A 22,505-nucleotide genomic window follows, 5' to 3' on the forward strand; every position below is an offset into this window, starting at 1 on the left:
AATGAAAGCTCTGGAGTCCATGACCTTATCCTCCATTGAGAAGGTCCAATCAGAAGTACAGAGAATACTAATAAGATTTTTTAAAATTTGATATTTTATACTAGAAGAAGTAGGAAGCTTTAAAAAGTTCTTGAGCACATCATGGTTTATGGTCCAATTCAGGTTTTAGGAAGATAATTTTGACAGCTCTACAGAATCTAGTTTGGGGCAAAAGATTGAAAGTTGGCAATCTGTTTTGGAATTTGTTGTAGTAGTCCAAGTTAATGATGATGACATCTGAGCTAGAGTGGTGACTGTATGAGGAGAAAGAAAGGGGGCACATTTGAAATATGGTGGGCATGTAGAATTGACAAGGTGTTATCAGCTGGCTTTGTGGGGTGAAGAAGGAAGCATTGGTCATGACTCAGGTTTGAGTAAGTGGAAAGTTGATTTATGTCCTCAATAGAAATAGAGTAAGTTTAAAGGAAAGGTGAGTTTAGGTGGGGAAAACAATGAATTTTTGAGTTAGATTCTTATAGGACATTAACCTGGCATTTCCTAACAGGCAGTTTGTGATGTGGGCCTGGAGTTGGAAAGACCAGGATGGGTAGATAGATCTGGAAGTCATCCTAGATAAAGATGATCATCAAAGCCAAGGGTAATGATGGGATCCTGCAAAGACAAAAGAAGAAAGTTCAAGATAGAACCCTTTGGAACACCCAGGGTTAGGTCACTGGACATAAATCTAGCAAAGATGAGCAATCAGATAGGAAGGAGAATTAGGGGGAAGAAGTGTCATGAAAATCCAAGGTAAAGGATGTTGCCAGCACTAAACGTATTGTTTTACAAAAAGGATAAGAAGAAAGGATGAGGACTAAGAAGAAGACACAGGATTCAGCAATTAATAGATTGTTGTTAACTTTGGACATGACCCTTTACAGGTTATCATCACATTTTTTTTATCACATTTTTATCTCTCCCTCAAAGGCAGACATAGAATTGGTGCCTAGTTAATACTTTGGCATTAAGTAAAGTGTTAAACTAAAGCAATGTGGATGTATATGCAGAATTTGGGGTCAGGAAGACTTGAATACAAATCCCACCTCTCCCATTTGCTAGTTATGTAATTATAAGGAGGTCACATAACCTACCTGAGCTGTTTCCTGCAAAATGGGAATAATATACCTATAGTATTTATCACTAAGTTGTGAGGTTCAAATATGATTATGATTATAAGGCCTTTAGAAAATTTTAAACCAGTAATTGTAAATGTTAATTTTTAATTAAATCACATTTGCCTAACAATATTTTAAAATATATAGGATAATGTCTAGTATCATGCCTCTTCTAATTATAATTTTAAAAATATTTCTGTGGAATGTTTCCAAAATTTCAGGATATGAACATTATTGACTAGAGGTTTTCAAATCTATTTTTGTGTTATGAACCCCTTTGGCCATCCAGTGAAGTTTGTGGGATCTTTCTCAGAATTCTATTTTTAAATTCATAAGATAAAATATATAGGATTACAAAGGAAACCAATTATTTTGAGATACATTTGTTATCAAAATATTTTTCAAAGCAAATTCATGTACCCCATGTTAAGCTGCTGGGCAGAGCTAGGTGGCCCCATGGTTAGAGAGCCAAGCCTGGAGATGGGTTCAAATGTAGCCTTCATAGCTATGTGACCCTGGGCAAATCACTTAATCCCAGTTGCCTAGCCCTTACTGCTTTTCTACCTTAATGTTGATATTTAGTATCAGTTCTAAGACAGAAGTTAAGGGTTTATAAAAAGGAAAAAAGAAACCCGATACTTGAAGGACATTTCTCAAATGTTATCTCAAGCTTAAATAAAATGACAGGTAAAAACAAGAAGGATATGTAACACATTAAGCAAATTTTTAAACCTTCCAATCCAGCCTCAGCTCCTAATATATGGAATACTTTTTTGTAGTTATTTCAAAGAATTTTCTATGTGGAACATTAGTGAAATGCTTACAAAGAATATTTAATGTTTTCCAAATTTGAGCATTGGAACAGACATGTTCAATTGTTCTCAATTGGAATCTATAAGAAAAACAAAACATTGAGAACTTCTTAATTATAAGGAACAAATTGAATCTTTTTTTTTTAGCAGAAGCAGTTTTATTTACCTGGGAAGTGTTTCATTGTAGCAATAAAAGGTTCTGAAGTTCTAACAATTTTTCCCCTCAACTAAATATCAGGACAAGAATGTTATAAAAAAGGAAAGGTTTGCTAGCCACCCTGAATTTTTATTACACAGCTCCAGACTCCAAGGGAGCAACTTAGGTATATATGCTCAGGACTGTCTTAGGAGCAGCAAACTCTTAAGCTTTTTCTATGTTGTTACATGGAAAATTATTGCTTTGCTGTATTTCTACTTTCTAGGGAAGCTCTAGATCACAAAGAGGTTTCAATATCCTAGTTCATCTCTTGGTTTATTCCTTAATTCCCTTTCTACCATACAAGAGTAGGCAAACTTTTCATTACCCTCACTCAGATTAAAATAATGGATCTCTCCATGATATAATTTAGAATTGTCTAACCCTTATTTACTATGGGTCACATACATCTAAATTTAGCCTGAAAATGCCCTTTCAACATGTTCCCAACCATTTTCCTTTGTTAACTTTTTATACTTGGGATATAATTAGTCCTAGAAGTTATTCCTTTTAGTTGCATGTATTGTTGAGATTGTAAGACCCACAGTTGCTCAATTTTGTTTCTGTTTTGCCTTTGTGTATTTTTTATGCTCTAGTTGATCATAGTCACTAAACATAATGAGCAATGTGACATAAACATAAATTTTTGTAGTTCTTATATTTAAATATTGGTTTTAAGTTGACTATACTATTCTAAAGCACAATAAAACTATATTTAACTTAATGCTAAGAAAATTAAATGTTTTCATTAAGTGAATTTTCTAATTGGAGTTTAAGTCAAATCTCTTCTGGCTAAAAAATGTTTCTAAAACATCTTAGCACTTTTTCCTGTATTTGTAAATATATTATAGTACACTTAAACTCTCTTTTAGGTCATGATTATGAATATCATTTTTCATTATGTTGTACTCTAGAGCTAAGTATAGGATGGGGATGAACAAACTAAGGTGCATGTGTCAAAGATGACTTATGAGAAGATTTGGGGTAGCATGGCCTCTAGGAATGGGAACATACAAAGAAACCTATATGGGTGTACACATGGCAGAAAGAAGTCTGCCTTGCTAGTCATCCTCCCTTGATTTTCATCTCAGAACTTCCAGTTGCCTTTAATTGACACGTTTCCTTACTATAGGGATGAGGTTTAGGATCAAGATATGTCTCATTAGATGTTCATGAACTTTGCAAAGCATGTACTAATGGGAGCCACTGATTTACCTTGCAATTTCATTCACCCTGAGTGACAAAATAGTGACTGATACGTAACAGCCATGTGGTCAGTGGAGAATTACTGGCATAGCACACAGCATTTTCCCCTTGTCCTCAAGGATTGCTAACCCCTAATGTAGGAGATTAGAGTAAATTTAAGTGACACCAAGGTAAAATCCAAAATTTGCTTTTGTGACCTAAACCCTGATATGAATGTATTCTCTTAACAATTGCTTTTTCATTCCTAAAAACTAGATGGAAAAACAAATAAATCCAATTAATTGAGAGTTTCTAGTTAATTAAAAGTTTACTATACTTGTTCAATATAATTTGAAATTTATATATTATCTTAATTTCCCAAAATTTAATTGAAATTGAAAAATTAAATTTTTCTTTCTTATAGAACAATGCTTTTTCTGGAACTGGTATGACAAGAAGGAATACATATGTTTGTGAAAGGACTACAGATCGCTATTCTGCAATACAGAATGGGAAAGACAGCAGGTAAAAAGGATTTTGAATTGTAGCATAAGATAATTGATGTTGATTCAGATCAGCTCTATTCCTGGAACTCTTGAGAAGTTTTAGAAGAGATAGAGAGTGGTAAGACTAAGGACTTATGGCTTAAGCATTGTGTAAAGATGTAAGACAAAAAAAGACTGACAATTAAATTGGTGTGTTAGGTTTGGGATATAGGTATTGATGATACTGAAGAAGACAGTTTCAAAAATGGTAAGTCATTACCAAGGTCATATGATCATATATTCAGAATTGGAAGTGTCCAAGGTCACATACATAAATGGTCTGGCCAGGATTCGTATTTAACATTCTTCCCTGCTTTATGCAGCACCTCTGGCTATTTCTTTAGATTTTCCTTTCCTTTCACAGTAATCATTTACCTTCTGTATGCTATTCCCTCTTGTTCCATTCTTTCTCCTTTAATCTTTCATTTCTTACTCGTACTTGTATTTTCTTTCTTTCTTGTTAATTTTCTAATCTCACCTTTCTTTCGCTCTCTTTTCCCTTCTCAGAACTCTTTTACAATTATCCCTTTCTAAACTTGAAGTGTAGGGTTGTTAGAAGAAAGAAAAAAGTAAAATATTAAATCAATTTCTTCCATCTTAGAACAAAATCTTTATGGGGAAGTTTGGAGACATATTTTATCTCCTTAAAAATGATAAATTTTAAAATTAATTATAAAGGCAAAGCATAATAAATACCTTTTAGATGCTAAAATCTATGTGACTTTTTATTGCTTATTTAAAATGCTGACTTTTTGAATAAAATCCTAAATAACCATTTCTCTCATTATATCTACAATTACAACTTTATAGAATGACCAAAATTTGAATGACATTTTTTCCTTTTTCTTGTTGAATGAGAATGAAGGAACTTTTAAGCTTTTAATGAGTACAAATGCTGTTTTATTTTCTTTTCATTTATATGAAAGTTGGTAAAAGATCGGTATTTTAACTGTTAATGCTTGGCCCCAACATTAGTAGAATAGTCATTATTTTTTAGTAATTAGGTATAATTAACAGTAATTTTCAATTCCAAATCCTGGAGAATTTTTTTTACTAATACACAGTTTTATGAACTAAAAGAGCATTGCACTCAGAATCAGAAGGCCTATATCAACTCCTGCCACCATTTGATGACTTTATTTCAATTCTCTAAGTCTCAGTTTCCCACTGTGTAAAATGAGATCAAACTAAGTGATCTCCAGGGTGCCTTCCAGCTTTGAAATTCTAAATTCAAATATCACTTTATCAGTTCAGATTAAAAGGCCTGTGAACCAAATATAATGAAATTCTATTCACTGCTATTACTTATGGCATTTCATTTTTCATATTTCAGCAACTTTTTCTATTAACTGGAGATAAAATATATTGTGAGCCCCTTGAAAACTGGAACAATATCTTATGTATCTTTTTATTTCCTCTTTCCCCCTGTGAACTCTTGCCCCTACCCTTCCCTCAACATGGTACAATAATACTTAAGCACAGTACTTTCCACTCTTCTGCAGTTTCATGGATAACCTTCTGGAATTGCTGTGACCAAGACATTTGTCACCTGGCAGCCAATATGTTGATCAGTATGTCATGGGGCCAATACTCAAAGACTTTCCCTTTTGTGTTGAGAGATGACCCAAGGACTCTATGATGAAACATCAGAGAAGGACTTTATAGTGGGGACTGCATATATGTACTGAGTACATTCAGGCATTATCTTCAATTTTCATTGTCTTCATGGAGGACTTTGGTCCTTCGTGAGACTTCCCATTGAGGATACATTGTGGATTGTACATTGTACACTGAGTACATTGAGGATAAAAACCCTCATTTTCCCCTCATGCTCATTCATTGATAATGGCTTTGCTCTGGCACTGATGGTATCTTTTTAAATTTCTCTTAATGAGTTTAACTGATATTGTCCTAGGTTGCCTCATGGATACCACATTAAAAATAACTGATCGATTCAGTAATTTCTCAGTTTTGGACTTCTTCTTAGATCTTTGGAAAGCAGAAACACAGTAGACAGGGAAATTGAAAGTATTGAAACTGGCTAGTAGATATAACCACGTGCCTTGCTTGGAAAAGAGTCTACATTCCTTTTGATCCCTCCAGCAAACCATGTACATTAGAGAACCATATGCATAGGATAAACATGGACTTTGAGGTGGCTGTAGCATATCAGTGTAGAGTGCTTGGGCTAAATTAGTAGCCATAGGAGTGGAAACCAGTAAAAGAACAACAGAGGCAGAAGAGGGCCTGGAGTCCCCAAAGGGCCAAACTTGAATCAGAACCGTGGAAGGGAAAGGGAACAAACATTTGTTGAGTGCTTGCTTTGTGTCAGGTACTTAGTCATCTGTGTGGTACAGTAGACAGCACTGTGGAGCTAGCCAGGAAAACTTTACTTCAAATCTGGCATCAGACTCTTATGAGCTGCATCACTCTGGGCAGTTCACTTGAAATTCTCTCAATTTCTTCAGTAAAATAGCCACCGTAAATAGCATCTTCTTTAATGGTTTTTTTTTTTTTAAACCCTTACCTTCCATCTTGGAGTCAATACTGAGTATTGGCTCCAAGGCAGAAGAGTGGTAAGGGTGGGCAAAGGGGATCAAGTGACTTGCCCAGGGACCTCCTAGGACCTCCCGTCTCTAGGCCTGGCTCTCAATCCACTGAGCTACCCAGCTGCCCCCTAATGGGTTGTTTTGAGATCAGATAAGAAGCAAGGAATAAGAAGGGCAAAGACATGACCTAGAATAATAAAGATTCTTAACTTGGGATGTGTGAACTTAAAAAAAATTGTAGAGTAACTTTAATTATAATTGGATTCCTCTTGCAAAGGAATTTTATACTTTGTTGTTGTGATGTGATCAATGACAATTCAAAGTTCTTATCACTGAAGACACTAAGTCCAGGGAAGTGGATCTTCTATGCATGGTAAACACTTAGTAAATGGGTATTGGATTGAACCTAATAGAATTGGCTTGACCATTTTAAAAGTCAGGTATGAAGCATAAGGAGAAGAGTTTTGTCAATTTTACAATAGAAATAATAGCTGATAGGCAGTGAGCTTTTAAGGTTCAAAAAGCATTTTACTTATCACATTTGGTTCTCTAAACCACCCTACAAAGTTGATGCTGTTATCATCCACATTTTACAAATGGGAAACATAGAGCTGAAATTTCATTGATTGGTCAGTTCCATGGTTAGTGCTAGGATTGTCTGTGGTGGGATTCAAAACCAAATCTTCCTGCCCCAATATCTAGCACTTGATTCACCAGAGTGCTCTGACTTTCCTACTCCAAGATACTCCAGGACACCAGGAAGCTGGTGGGTATATTGAGTTTTCCTACACTTTGGTGTTACTAAATTCTGCACTGTAGCTAGTCCTTGGCTGTCAAATTCTTATGATTAGGAGTCTCATAAAGTCTTCTGCTTCCCAGTTACAGATATAATAGTCTATCATTTAATTGATAATTGGTGAAAGTCTTTTGAGTCTTAGGGGAAAAAAGTCTTCGATCCATTACTTAATCCTTTACTTTTGAATCTGCTATACAGCACAAAAATAACTTTCTCCAAAACTTTTCCATGAAAACTGGTGACAAAACTGGAAGAACATTACTTATGTTGTATTAGTCATAAATAATTATTAATGTCTCTGACGTGTTTAAATTTTATTTGGTTTGGTTTATCCGTTGAAATCTCATTCTTTATTTGAGGCAAATTTCATTTTGTTTTCCTTTTCATATTCCTGTGGCTTTCCTGATGACATACTCAAAGTCTGACAGAAATGTCTGCGAGTAGCACATCTTCTGCAGGCTCTGCCATCACTTCTGCTGCACCATCTACTCGGCCTCGACACCAGAAGTCTATGTCTGCCTCTGGCCACCCTATAAAAGTCACATTGCCAACCATCAAAGATGGCACTGACTATCGACCAGGGTAACATACTATGTGCATCCCATTTGCTTTTTTATGGAAGTATAGTGCCATACCTTGTTGTCATGAATATTTTGCCACTTTACTATGCTACTTTAGAAAAGGCTTAGTCTTCCTACCCCTCAGGTCTTTATTTTACAAAAAATAAAAGGGAGGATTGTGCTCCATACTCTTTCAAGTCCCCTTTGAATTAAAAAATTCTGTGGCTATGTAATGCTGGTATTGTTCCTAGCCCAACTTGTTTAAAGAGTGTTGGCTGTCTACCCTTGATCATTTTAATCATTTGATATTTGTATTAGTTAACACATAGCTATTTGGTATTTATTCATCAAGGCCCAAATTTATCATGAGTAAAATATGAATACTTATTAAGGAGTTTGTTTTTTGTTTCTTTAGCTCTACAAAACTTTAATTAGAAAATTTTCCCATATGGACATTATCAAGGATTTAGCATTCTAGGTGTTGAAAGGTTTATGCATTAATGTATTTTACAGAGTAAGAGTACTGTAATTGAACATTCTGAGCCTAATATTTTCTTAATCTTTAATGAAGGATTTTTTATAATGAAACAACAAGCATTTAAAAGATATATAATTCTAAAAGTTATTCTTAAGAATGGGAAGATTGCTTCTGACTAAGATCATAGTTCATATCTCTAATGAGAACAGTAAATAAATGCCAGCAAGAAGCTCTGCAAATTTTCCTTCTAGCTTCAAGAATGACTCCTGAGTGAACTATTTTTTCCGTGTCAATCTAAATAGCATCTTAATTTTTCCCAACAGTACAACTCAGAGAGTTCCTGCTGCTTCCCCATCTGCTCATAGTATTAGTGCTACTACACCAGACCGAACCCGTTTTCCTCGTGGGAGTTCAAGTCGAAGTACTTTTCATGGTGAACAGCTCCGGGAACGACGTAATGCTACTTATAATGGACCACCTGCTTCACCATCACATGAAACTGGTACATTTTCACATGCCAGAAGGGGGACATCAACTGGTATAATAAGCAAAATAACTTCCAAGTTTGTTCGAAGGTCAGTATCTATATATTGTTACAGTTATGTTTTACAGATTTAGTATAGGGAGTCAAACATAAATGAGCTTTTGTTGGCAGAATTTATATAGCAAGTGATTTTTCATAGGAATATTATGATGCTACACTATAAGTGTTTCTCACAGAAATATTATGATACGAAAATCTTTTGTAGAAGTTTTTTTAAATAAGATTTTTCAGCATAAAAGAAATCCTTTAAATATAAATGAAATCGGCCTAATGGAAGGCAAATATTTTTTAAACCACAAAAAATTATAGAATAAAGAAATGTGTATTTCTTACTGTATTTTAACAGCACTATTACCAAAGAATATTGAAAATATGTACATTTAGCATAAATTAGTAAAAATAAAGTATTTCAGTTGTATCTTTAGTTTCTTTTCAAAATTCCACTGTAATTCTATGATTATTATTCAAGATAATTTTATAATGTTTTCTCATATCTTAAAAATTATATTATTCTTTTTTCTCCACAAATAAATGTGTACTCTCACTTCAATGATTTTTGTCTCAGTTTATAAAAACTCTACAGTAGGAATCAGATAAATTTTAGGTACAATAAAAATGCATCATAAAAACCTCCATAATCCTTTTAAAATAGTAAAAATTATGTTCTTTCCTATAAAATGCAAAAACCATACCAAACACTAATTTTAAAAGGGATCCAAAAGTACTATAAATATACATGTAGCACCATATAACTCAACCTCCGAGTCACAGCTTTTTTTTTTAATACAAAACTAAAGTGCTAGGCATAATATCAACATTAAATTTTAATTAGCTTAATTTAACTTGCCACCTTATGGTTTGGAAGGGCTTTAGAGGGATGATTGTAATGGCCCTTATCCTTTTAAATTTTTTTTAGAAAAATGGGAACTGATGCCTTTCCCTCCCCCTACCCCATATAATTAATTTTCTTATATCAAACAGATCAAGCACAGAAGTATTCAGAATCATTCCATTTACCTTAGAGCCATGCTTAAATTTGGAGTCATGCATTTCAATAATAATCATGAACATAGTTATAAGAGTTTAAAGGACTAAATGGTCTTTTAAATTGGGTTCCCTCTGCCCTCATCTGGTCCTCAACCCCACTTAAGTACCCTGACACATAATTAGACATGCACACACCTCAAGAATAGCTTTGAACAATATTAGAAGCCATGAAAGGTCAGTCAAAGGAGAGGTATTGAAAGGGAGTGAAGGGGGCTAATTCATTCCTTTGCTTTGATACGATTTGGGAGATTTTTTATGGCCTTTTTTTGTAGTAGCTTACTGATCTATAAAGTGAGGGAATCAACTGGGTGATCTCTAAAGTCCCTTCTAGTTATGAACTTTTAAAATTCTGTGAATATGTCCAGTGCAGTGCAAAAGGACTGAGAACCAAGGATGCCAACCATATAGTTTTCTCCCCTTCCCTCTCTTCCTCAGGACTGGGTTTAATAAGTGGGTAAAGAATCAGAATTGATATCTAAGCATTCAGTAGTGTCATAGAACCATCTAGGTATGAATAGAAACATACTTACATACAAATTTGGGTGTCTCTCCCAAAATGAGATCTCTTTGGAGAAAAGAAATAAAAACACACATATATACACACACATACACATTCTTTCTGTCTTTGTCTTTCTTTTTCTCTCTGTCTTTTTTTGTCTCTCTCAGAACTTACATTATATAGTGAGGAAGTAACATTTATATACATAGAATGTTAAATCCCGAAATACATACAAACTAATTTTCAGGTGAAATAACATAAGCCTAAGTATGAAGGGCAATTGTAAAACTATAGAACAGTTTAAAATAGAAAATTAGTACTGGATTTCTGACTATACACTAAGCACTATAGCACATGTTTTTCTTGTATTTATGTTTTATAACAGTGACTTTAGCATAGACTTCATAATCAGGAGCACTGGATTAGGAGTCTGGAGACGTGCATGTGTCTTTCAATAATTATTTAAACAACTGAGGATATCACATGCTCTTTTTGGACCTTATTTTCCTCATCTCTCAAGGGAGGGAGTCTTTATAGATTTAAAAAATTCTCCTTATGTTTTTCCTTTTACAATAATTCTTAAAAGAATTTAAGTTTTTGCTTACTAAAATGTATTTATGTACTAAAACTAAATATTTTCCTTTTTTAAAGAACTTTAGTAGATATTCTTGGTTTTTTGTGGAAAATAGGGGGAAGGCTACTATTCAGTCTTCTGTGAAGAGGTATTTTAATTTTTTAACATTTTTTAACATAAATTAAAAACATCTTTCCTAAAATTCTATATATAATTTAAGTTAGAAGGTAAATTTTTAAAATTTATAGCTACCCAGTTGACATGGAATTGATGTAATTCATTAAAGTCACAATGAAGCCTACAAGAGAAACAATATCAAGAACTATATAATATAATAATCAACTTATCAATTCTGCCTCCATAGCATTTCTTGCATATATATGACTTTGTCTTGAGGTATACAGCCATTCTTCTAGCCTCAAACTTTCCTTGAGTCTCTTCTTGACTATTGCAGTAATCTTTATAGGAGTCCTTGTTTCTGATTTCTTCTCCTTCTAATGTGTACTCTTCCCATTTGTCAAAATAGTTTTCCTAAAGCTCAAGTCTAATCAAGAAAATTCAGTTATTCTTTGTTATATTGTAGGATAAAATGCAAACTTAATTACTTGGTATATTTAAAAAACACACTTTCTAATCTGATGCCAGCTTACTCTCCTGGCTTATTTATATCATTTTCCTTTACTCATTTTATTCTCCATACTGGCCCACCTGCTTCTTCTCTAGCTTGTTGTTCTATCTCCCATTTCTAAAAAGGCATAGCCCATCTTGCATGCCCCTCTTTTCCTCCTCTCCTCTTCAGCTTAGGCTCACCTCAAGTTTTGCCTTTTATAAGAAATCTTTCTTGGTCCACCAAGTTGATATTTTCTCCTTCTTCAAACTATATTGTATTCATTTATCTGTCTGTTACATGCTTCTTCACCCTCAATAAAACAGTTACTTGAGGGCACGGACTAGTTTTCATTTTGTTTTTGTATTTCTAGTATGTAGCACAGTGCCTTGCACAGAGTAGGCAAATAATAAATATTTCTTGTATTGAATCAGTTTTAATTAGGTCTAGAACCACCCTAGTTCATTGCTCTGGTACTCCTTCAGCTGATGCAGTTTACAGCCCATACATAACCATTTCATCTCATACAGCATTTATTCATTTCTTGCTCACTCCTTTCACAGCAGGAAGTTCATAAAATAAGCTGAGAGCCTTATTCCAGATCTTAGCATTTCTTAGGTACCCAGAGAGCATTCAGGCTGTCTACTAATCATTGCTTACTGTCTTTATATGACTGACTCATTTCATTTTCTGGTCATGCATCTATTTGGTGTCCTTAACACTACTTTTCTCATGCAGTTTGTCATTGGTATTGTACCTTAGTCTGTTTCTGCCCACCATATCTCATTATCTGCAGTTTTTACTCTTTGGAGATTGTGATATCCAAAATATTGTTATTAAAAAGATTAAGTGAGGTTTTTTTACAAGAGAAGCTTACTTTTGCTGAAAGTACTTTCCCAAAAATGTTTTGGTCCTACTAACTTATTTTTGTGCTATTCTAGGCTTAGTTCATTGCCCATCTATGGTGTGTTTCTAAAATACATACCCCAGTGGACCAGCTCTATAACTTCCATCCAGCTGCATATTATAGTCTAAATAAAGATTCTTCATCCATTTGTTGTTTTTCCTGTATGGGTAGGTTACACCGAATTTATTTTGCATTATTATGGATCTAATTTAGGAGGCTTTCCTTTGTTTTGAGACTTGATGTAATAATCATAATATCTGCAAGCATCAGAAGACCTTACTATCTATAGCAGTGATGGGCAAACTATGTCTTTCAGGCCAGATTGGGGGTGGCCCTGAAATCTTCTATCCTGCCCTGCAACATTATTCCTAATCTGACGAATACAATGAGTAGGATACAATACAATGAAACTTCGAAAGAGTTGCCTTAGAAACAGACTGACAGATGAGCATTTCCTTTCCTTTGGTGCCTTCTTTAAAAAGTTTGCCCTCACTGGTCTATAGGGTTTTGTACTCTGTTCTTTGAACTCTAATTGTCCTTTTTGTTAGTAGTAAACACCCCTGTCAAACCTATGTCTCCTTGTTTTATGTCTCACTTGATATTAATAATCAGGAGTTTTTCTGTCTTGTCAGTTTTATTTGTGTAGCATCTATTAAAAAATCCTGTAAAATCTCAACAATTGCCAGGGAAATACCTTGTTGAAGAGCCATTAAAGCTGTTATTTTGTTCTGTGGAACCGTTTGCATGTTTATAGTCAACTAACAATAAAGAGCAGCATTTTGTGTTCTGTATGTCCTTATGAAGACATATTTCCTTGTGTTGTATTTTAGTAGTTTGAAGTTGCAACTTGGTATTGTAAGTGCTACAATTAAAACTCTCTGGAGACTATTAATTTATAATTATTTATTAAAGAGTGAAAAGTGGGTCTGGCACATGGCTGGTCACCTAGTTAACCTGACCTCACTGCTCACCCTGTGTCTCTGTTCATTCCTACTATTTGGCTTGTACCACCTGCTTTTTTTGGGGGGTGGGGGGGTCAGGAAAAAAAGAGCCTAGAAATTCTTAGATCCATAACTTATAGCTCCTGTGACATCACTTTTTCTGGGTCAGCCTGATTGGACAGACTTGACCTCAATCCAGGTCAGAGGCCAATCCTTTTAGACAACAGGAGTCGTGTGGGATAAGAGGAAAGAGGCTTCTGTCATCCTCCCAAAGTATACATGCACTGCCCCTCCCATCCAGATAACCCTTAGACCTTGTTTTTAATCCAGTTAAAGGGTGGAGGTTGAACAGAAACCCAATTAACTAGAAAAACACTCCCCAAGACTGATTTTAGGGTATTAAGAAAGGACATGTAAACTGGTGTTCAGTTCTCATACACTGCAGGAAGGATGATGCTGAAACAAACATCCAGTTTGATCCAGGAATAGGACCTCTAATAATCTTGAGTCACTAACAGAATAGGGCATAATTAATTGATCTTCTTCATTTGTAGTGTTTAAAAACTGGAGTACTGATTATGATATTAGTATGGACTAGACAACTCTCAGTGTGTAGCATTCATTTAATCTAGCCCTGTAATTCTCTGTGTTCCATTTTATTCTCAGATTTTCTTTCCTTCACTCTCCCTTGGCTCTCCCTATCTTTCTTATTCCCGTAGGCTTCTTTCTTTGTTATCCCTTAAACCTGAAGAAATTAATCCACACCAAACTTCTGTGTGACTAGTAATAGAAACAGGCATACTTAGTGGCCAGGTCCAATTTTTAGGACCACTTGAAAACCAAGAAACTTTTTATAATCATTGAGATCCAATAAGGTTAAAGTACAAAGTTCCAATAAATGAAAAATCAGATTTATGAGGAAAGATTAAAGGAGCTTCAATAATTAAGATTGTGAGGGCAAAATAGAGAGAGTAACAATAACTACTCTCAAACATATAATTATTTTAATAATTGTATCAGCCTGTTGTGGGGCATTATGACAAAACAAAAGAAAATCATTTAAAACTTAAAATGAAAAGTTTGCTTGTGTATAAGGCAGTTATAGAATGGTAGTCTCTAGAAATCTCTCCAAAAACTAACAAACTTGTTTAATTATAGAATGGTTGACAATATGACATCTGGTAAATTTCTCTAGTGTTTTGATTGAATAACATAACACACTATGCTTAGCAAATAAACTAGTGTTTATTATCTATGTCAGCATTAGCAAACAAAATAAAGGCCCTTAAAATGGTGGTGTACTCTGGGTCCTGACAGCTAAGCTCTCTTTTCCCCCATTTCCAACATATGTAACTAATTGGCCTTCAAGTGCCTCCCTAATCCCTTTCCTACATGTCATGACTACTCAAAACAGCTACTGAAAGAATATCTACCAGCAGCAGGAGCAGCAGCAGATTGAAATAGCAATCATGGGAAACTGTATTATGTCCACTACTATTTTGAATAACCATGGATGAGAGTGCAGGGTTTGAAAGGTGTTCTGCTACTTCTGAGCTTCTAAAACAGTGATTATTGTGCAAAACTTGAATTTTGCCCCAAAATTCAGTTCTTCCTTCCCACCATTAGACTTGTACTCTTAGATGTTCGGTAAATCAAATTATTTTACCCATGAACCAAAATGGCCTATAGACTTCTACATATCACTACAACAGCATTTTCTTTAGCAAAGGTAAAGCACTAACTGAATTTGAAATCCAGAGTTTTAGTTAACCAGTAGTTTTGTTATCCCACCACATGTTATCTTTTGATAGATTAATATTGATTAATAATCATGATGTGGTTCTATATCGGTTTTTCTGTGTTTAATTGCTTTTGACAATGATGAAACCATTCAAGATACTATTAACATTTTCATAGTAAATTCAGAGGAAGGATTTCTTTGAGTTTATTTAATACTTTTCCAGTGTGGACTTACAGGTAAAACCTCATTTCTGTCACATAGTAGACATTGAACAAATAAAATAAGTATAGCATCTTACATACATATGCACCCACATGCATACATGTGTGTGACTCACATGCATACACATACACACACACTGCAACAGTAAAGTACATAAAGTTCTATTATAGTACGAGTCCAACTTCTTATATGCTTATTCATTGTCCATTTGCTACATGTTTCTACCAAATAATTTAAAATGTGTGTATACATTTTGAGTGAAATTCTAATAAACTTTTTACTGCTTTTCAAAAAATGACATTAATATGTGGTATGTTGAGATAGATATATTAGATATATACACACACATAAAGCTTTTTTCTGAATACAGAGATATTCAGTCATATTGTGAGATTTAATTTCTACATTGAGCGACTACTAGAATTGGATTTAACAATAAATTTTGTCAGTTGTGGCTATTAATTTTTAGATCATTCTAACTTTAGCTTGAATTGAACAAAAAAATTATACCATATATCTTGTTTGGGCAATTGGGAAATTATGTAAATGAATTGGTTTCATTTTAACAATTTTAGTCAGTAGACGCTCAATAAATGTTAGTTGTTGATGGCTATGGTGAAATAAAACTGAAACCTAATGTCAGGTTGATAGTGATGAACAAATGTAATGCTAAGAGTTTTCTCAACAAAAAGTTATTTTAACATCATTTTAGATGTAGGTTTTCTGGATTTATTTTTCACCTTTATCATTGAATCTCCACCTTAACTTTGTTTTGAGGGATCCAAGTGAAGGCGAAGCCAGTGGCAGAACTGACACCTCAAGGTGAGGAGCCACTATTAATTAATTAATACTTCGCTGCCAGGGCTCTGTGTATGAAAACATGATTTCTGAAATATTTAATAGTAGCTCATAAAATGAAAGTTTAAAAACCAATGGGCCAGATATTATTTTGTATATTTAAATGTTTTGTGTTTGGGTGGTGTTTTCCTTTGACTCCCAGAAATTTATTGCTTTGGAAAAAAGTTTATATTTAATTCTTTGTATTTTCCAAACAGTATCTTGAGTTGTATACTTTATAAAGAAGCAGCATTTTTGTATTTTAAAATGTTTACAATAAAAATAAACTCATTAGATTCTTATTGAACTCATTAATTGTTTTTGTTATTTTAAAGTAATATAATTAAAATAAATAAGTCACATATAAAACAGCATAGAACTTAGAACATTCAAACATCTGAAACTAGCAAATATCTAAGGAACTGTAATGTTAGTCATCAATTCCAGATGGGTGTTCAGCTTGCCAGAGTGGTTTGGGCTCAAAGATCCTCAGGACATAAAATTTTGATGGAGCATTTGGGACCCTTATACCATGTTTATTAATCATAGAAGTATATGAATTATGTCAGAATTTATTATATATTGGGTTTGCTCATGGGAGAGCTAAGGAATAAGGATATTGCATTTTATTTTTAATGTTGCAAGTAGGACATGTTCAGGGTTGGAAATTAAATCTTAGACCCTTGTCAAGTAGCTTGGCATCAAGCTTCATTGGACCAGCTGAACACACGCATTGGATTTTGACTACATTTAAAGTCATTACTAGAAATAAAAACTAATGAGTTTTTAAACATGTTTTTAAAGCATTATTCCCAAATTAGACCTTCTTTAAAAAGTATACTAGTTTTATATTTTAGTTCTGAAGTTAAAATGTTGTCCTTCTACTGTGCTTTCCTTCTTCTGTATGTTCTTAGGTACATCTGGCCTGTGGGTAGAGGGCAAAGGGATGGGGAGGTGGGGATGCAGAGAAATCTGTTTACCTTTGTTCAGCCTATTAAATAACCATGGAGAACTCTGGTTTTTAGCCCCTCTTGTCCTCTGCACTATTTAGGTTATCCTATGCATCACCCCTAGAATGAAAGCATTTCACCAGGCATCACAACTGTTAATTTAACTGTCTTTTTATAATGATATGGTCACACAGAATGCACAAAATGCATACAGATTATATATTTTTAATATGATTTACACCTATTTTCCCTTTTTATTCTGAGTGATGCTTCTGTTAGAAAAACAAAAATATTGTTTTATCCACTATTTGGGGGAAAGACTTTATTATAATTTAAATATAGAAATGTTTGTTTCTTTGCAGTAGGAACCTTTGATTCATTTCCTTAGAAGTGATATAGCACAAATTAAAAGCTAGCCTTGTGTCCCAGCCCTGAGCTGATAAACTGTGACCTCAAGCAAGTTTATAACCACCTCGCCTCAGTTTCTACTTGAAAAATGAGAGTAATGACAATAATACTGATTATGGTACCTTCCCCTAGGTACCTTCTAATTGTGAAGTTGATTTGTTCTTACAAATATTAAAATCATAGATACATATTTGTTACTATAAATTATATAGGTTCAAGACAAAAGAGGACTATAAATCAGCCTCCATGCTTATTTAAACATTCTTTGGATAATTCTTTATCTGCTTTATCCTTTCCCTTATTTTCATTAAGCAGAGCATTAGTAGCTCTGAGATATTAAAATATACTAGTACATATTAAAATATAAAATGTTTTTCAAGTGATATTATTTTTCCTTATCTGATTCTTGAAGTATGAGACTGCTTGAAGAGTTAATATCCCAATAGCTCTATTCAATATTTTAATATCAAACTATCCATTTGCCTTATTTTCTACATTACAAAGAATTATAAAAAATCATCATGGAACCTTTGTGTAATTATTCTGAAATATAACTTCTGATTTTATATTGTTTATAGAAAACATTTCATATTTCAATGAGATGGCTATAGACCAAGATTCTTTTACTTTGGCCTTGATCTGTTTTGCCCCTTCATGTTGCCTTTAATTTCTCACCTGGTTCCATTCACCTTTCCCCTTCTACTACCAACAAAAAGAACAAAGCAGTGTTCGCTTCGGCAGCACATATACTAAAATTGGAACGATACAGAGAAGATTAGCATGGCCCCTGCACAAGGATGACACGCAAATTCGTGAAGCGTTCCATATTTTTTTAACCATGTTAAAAATGAATATTAATAAATGTTTAAAAAAAAAGAACAAAGCAATCAGAGAGAAGAAAAGTACAGTGCACCTTCTAAAATCATTTTCATATACACAGAAGATTCTTCTTCATTTTATGTGTGCGTAAAATGTATGTCATTTCCAAATTATAGACATACAAACTATGTATTTACACACAGTGGAGATGAAAATGAAACAAATGTCCTCTTTACTTTCTGTGTTTTGAGTATCATTAATATTTCAGAATAGTATCCCATAGATTCATTGTTTTGATAATACGCACTTTTAAAATCCTTTCAAATACTAATGTAAGTCAATACAACGTATTGGTCTTAAGTAACTGTGCTTCAAACTATAATATTAACTTGCCTGTAGTTACCTTTAAATCATCTGCATTATGGACAGTTTTATTAAATGTGGAAACTTAAACATATTTTCCCATATATTAATTTCACTGTTGGATGGGCTTTTTTCCCTATCTTCTTCCCCTCACAGAAGTACTTCTGGAGAACCAAAAGAAAGAGAAAAAGAGGATAGTAAAGATTCCAAGCCACGTTCTTTACGGTTCACTTGGAGTATGAAGACCACTAGTTCTATGGACCCCAATGATATGATGAGAGAGATCCGAAAAGTGTTGGATGCAAATAACTGTGATTATGAACAAAAAGAGAAGTTTTTGCTCTTCTGTGTACACGGAGATGCCAGACAAGATAGCCTTGTTCAGTGGGAGATGGAAGTCTGCAAGTTGCCACGCTTGTCACTAAATGGGGTACGCTTCAAAAGAATATCTGGGACTTCAATTGCATTTAAGAACATTGCATCCAAAATTGCAAATGAGCTTAAACTGTAAAGAAAACTAAATTTACAGGATCAGGGAAGATACATACATGATCTACAACTTGTGAATGTACTGATAATGCCTAATGTGATTGGCCTGTGAAACTCCCCCTGTAGAAATTGCCCTTATTGCAATAAGGTTATACATAGTTATGAACTGTAAAATTAAAGTCAGTATGAATTATATTAAATAACTGTAGCTAAAAACATTATGTTCACATGTACAGGTAAGTCAATTGAGTATTCTGTTCATTTTATGTTCATAGAATTGTATAATAAAAAAAGATAATTGCTTAATAAAGATCTTGTATAGTTGTCTAGATTTCTGCACAGAAATATAAGTTTGATGCTTTGAGTTGAAATTGTTATTTACATTTCGGTGAGTTTTTAAAATTCTTACCTTCATCATGCATTTTTGAAAATTGTGTCCAGAATTAAAGTGCACAAAAATAGTCTTTACAATTGTAGCATGAAATTTTTAAAAATAATTTACAAATCATATATACATTTAAATCAGCACTTGATGAGTCAGCTTTTGTTGTACACAGAGTTGTACCTGCTTATCTTTGCTCTTATCCTTATTATTGAGCAAGGGTTAGTTTAAAATTAAAAAAAAAAATGTTTACAGTGTTGGCACTTAGAGTTTAAAGAAATAAATAAAACGAGTTGTAGCTTTGCCTTGGGCTAATTGGTGCAGGACAATGAGTTTAACAATAGGTTAGATTTTGTCTGAACTTTGAAGTGTTTTCTTCTGGCCCACAGATATAAATGTAGCAGGAAAACTAACAACAATAAATCTCCCCTTTGATTATCATGATGTACAGTATGAGTTAGGTTCTCTGCCTTCAGACTACTGCAAATACCAGTTTGTGGAAATGTAAGAAATATTGGTACTTTTTCATAGCACAAACTCATTTTTGAAGTGTTGACCAATGCATCAGTTAAGAAATAATGCCACCTCAGGAATTAACTGGCATTTGGAACGTTTGGCACCTATTCTTCTCCATCCATCGTCCACCACTCGCAGCCACTATAATATGTGAAATTACCTAAGAGACTTTTGAGAATTGTTTATAACAGTAGATCATTGATTTATGCTTATGTGGTTGTACAATTTGTTCCCATGTTTGTGTTTAATATTTTACCCAATTCCTTGTATTTATTCCACATCATTATGCCTGTAATGTGCAGCTTTGTAATTGGGCATTGACCTATTTTTTCCTTCATAATTAGTGATATGAACTATGTAAAACCACTAGTACTGGTACATCTTAATATTTGTAATTTCGTACTGAATTGACCTTGAAAGGTTGACTGTGCATTGTTAGTGTTGTAATTCCTGCAGTTTCAAAATATGAGCCCCATCTACACATGCTAGTAAAATAGAAAGTTCATTCAAAATTATAAATTTAAAGAATAATAAAGCTGTGATCAATAATTCTGTAACCCTATCCTGCATTAGAAAGCTGTGAGTGTAGGTGATTCCATGGTGGCACCCTAAGGTGTATTCTCCATGCTGTCTTGTCCTGTGATGTAGCTTTCTTCTGTAAAAGTTTTGTTCTAGAATGGACATGTATTTTTGCCTTAGTGAAGGGTGGTGTTTGGGAAAAGAACTGTAGCCCCTTTTAACCCAGTGTTCATTCAACAAAATCGATGCAAGTCATCTTTATTCACTTTCACTGGTGCACTCTGAAAATTTACTTGAACAGTTCTCATAATAAAGCACTTGTCTTTTGCTCTTTACCAGAATATGGATTAACTGTTTGCAGAAGAAATTTGTAATACATGATAATGAATCTACTTCATTTCTTCCAAAGTTGGCATGTGTGTTGGGTAGGGGGCGCTGATTTACCTAGTCTTTAAAAACTTTTTAAAGCAGGCACATGCTAGACTCCAGGGATATCAAGTCCAAATAAATCCAGAAGAAATCTCTTTAAAATCATCCCAGGCTTAGAGCATCAAAATGTAACTGAGAACTTTTGAATATTCAAATTGTGTTAGCTACTCAACTATCTCTATAAGGCACATGTGCTAAAAATGAAATTATGGTACTGGTTTAGTTTGTCTCTCTTTTCTGTTTGTTATGAAAGAACCAGTGTTGCTCACATGGCAGTTGGGCCCTGGCCCAGGCAGTTTAGTGATTGGGAGGGGTAGGGAGTAAGTGTCAAAAATTTCCCTCGCTCATCTTCCAAGGCCTGGCTTCCCCTAGGAACTCTCAGAATCTGACTTGTTTTGCTTTCCCTGAAGTCTTCAGGGTAAGGATACTAAATATCTGACTTGTTTTAGTTAATACAGAAAAATGCATAATGACTCATTAAACAATCAACAAAACTTTCCTCCCTTTTGTAACAAGTATTATTATACTTTTTTTTGAGGAATATCGTGTAATCCTTTCTGCTGGGTTCCACCTTCCTTCAGCAACTTTACAGTCCACATTAGAATACCCATGAAAGTCCAATTTGCTTTTTGGAATGTGTGTTCCCTGCCCTTCTACTTCCCTTGTGGGATGTCATAAAGTGGTGCTTATTATTGTAATCTTCAGCTCTCTAACAGAATTATAATTTTAGAACTGGAAGGGACTTTAGAAGTTAGTCTAACCCCCATGTTTTACTGTTGAAGAAACAAATCCAGAAATGTTAACTTGTCCAAGATCATACAGGGAACAAACCTAGGCTCTAATTTTAAAAATAGTGCTTTATTATTGTAAAATTATTGCTCTCTCCCCATCTGAGTAAAGCCAAGCATCTGTCTTCTCTCCTTAAGGTTCTTTGTAACCTAACCCTTCCCAACCTAGCCCTTTCTTCCTTTCTATTCTTGTGACACCTGACTTCCCTCAAGCATTCTATAATCTGTTCTTCTGACTGTTCTATATCCAAGAGCTTTCCAGTCTGTTACTTTTGCACTCATTGCCTTCCATGTTTAGAACATACATGCCCTCCTCAGATCCTGGTTTCCTTCAGGACTCCACTCAAGTGCTACCTTTTACTGAAACCTTTCCAAATCCCTCCCCCCCCCCACAACAACCTCTGAGGGTTAACTCTCCAAACTATCTCCTTATCCATTTTGCTTATATATGTACTTAAGAGATGTACATGCCACCCCACTTTTAGAAAGTAGGCTCTTCTTTGAGTACAGGAACTTTCACCTTAGTCTTTGTTTCCCAGGAAGACATAGTGTTTCTTGTATCTTTATTGATTGATTCCATGTCTCCAGCTTGTAACAACCCCTGGATGCACAGAACAGCCTGTTTAAAAAAAATGAATGAAGGAGCCT

General features: G+C 34.2%; 1 protein-coding gene and 1 non-coding gene across 2 annotated transcripts in view; both read left to right on the top strand.

Moving 5' to 3' along the window:
- Positions 1-19,552, top strand: part of MARK1 (microtubule affinity regulating kinase 1) — a 194,095-nt gene extending 174,543 nt beyond the window's left edge. The window contains exons 14-18 of the mRNA XM_044674753.1: positions 3,772-3,872; positions 7,658-7,819; positions 8,599-8,850; positions 16,135-16,179; positions 18,891-19,552. Of these exons, the coding sequence (XP_044530688.1) occupies positions 3,772-3,872; positions 7,658-7,819; positions 8,599-8,850; positions 16,135-16,179; positions 18,891-19,245 (915 nt within the window). The 3' untranslated portion in view covers positions 19,246-19,552. The remainder of the gene's footprint in view (positions 1-3,771; positions 3,873-7,657; positions 7,820-8,598; positions 8,851-16,134; positions 16,180-18,890) is intronic.
- LOC123248077 lies at positions 18,278-18,384 on the top strand. Its single transcript, XR_006506183.1, has one exon. It is a non-coding gene; the product is annotated as a U6 spliceosomal RNA (small nuclear RNA).
- Positions 19,553-22,505: the final 2,953 nt, after the last annotated feature.

This window comes from Gracilinanus agilis, chromosome 4 (assembly GCF_016433145.1).
Source record: "Gracilinanus agilis isolate LMUSP501 chromosome 4, AgileGrace, whole genome shotgun sequence".
NCBI lineage: Eukaryota > Metazoa > Chordata > Mammalia > Didelphimorphia > Didelphidae > Gracilinanus > Gracilinanus agilis.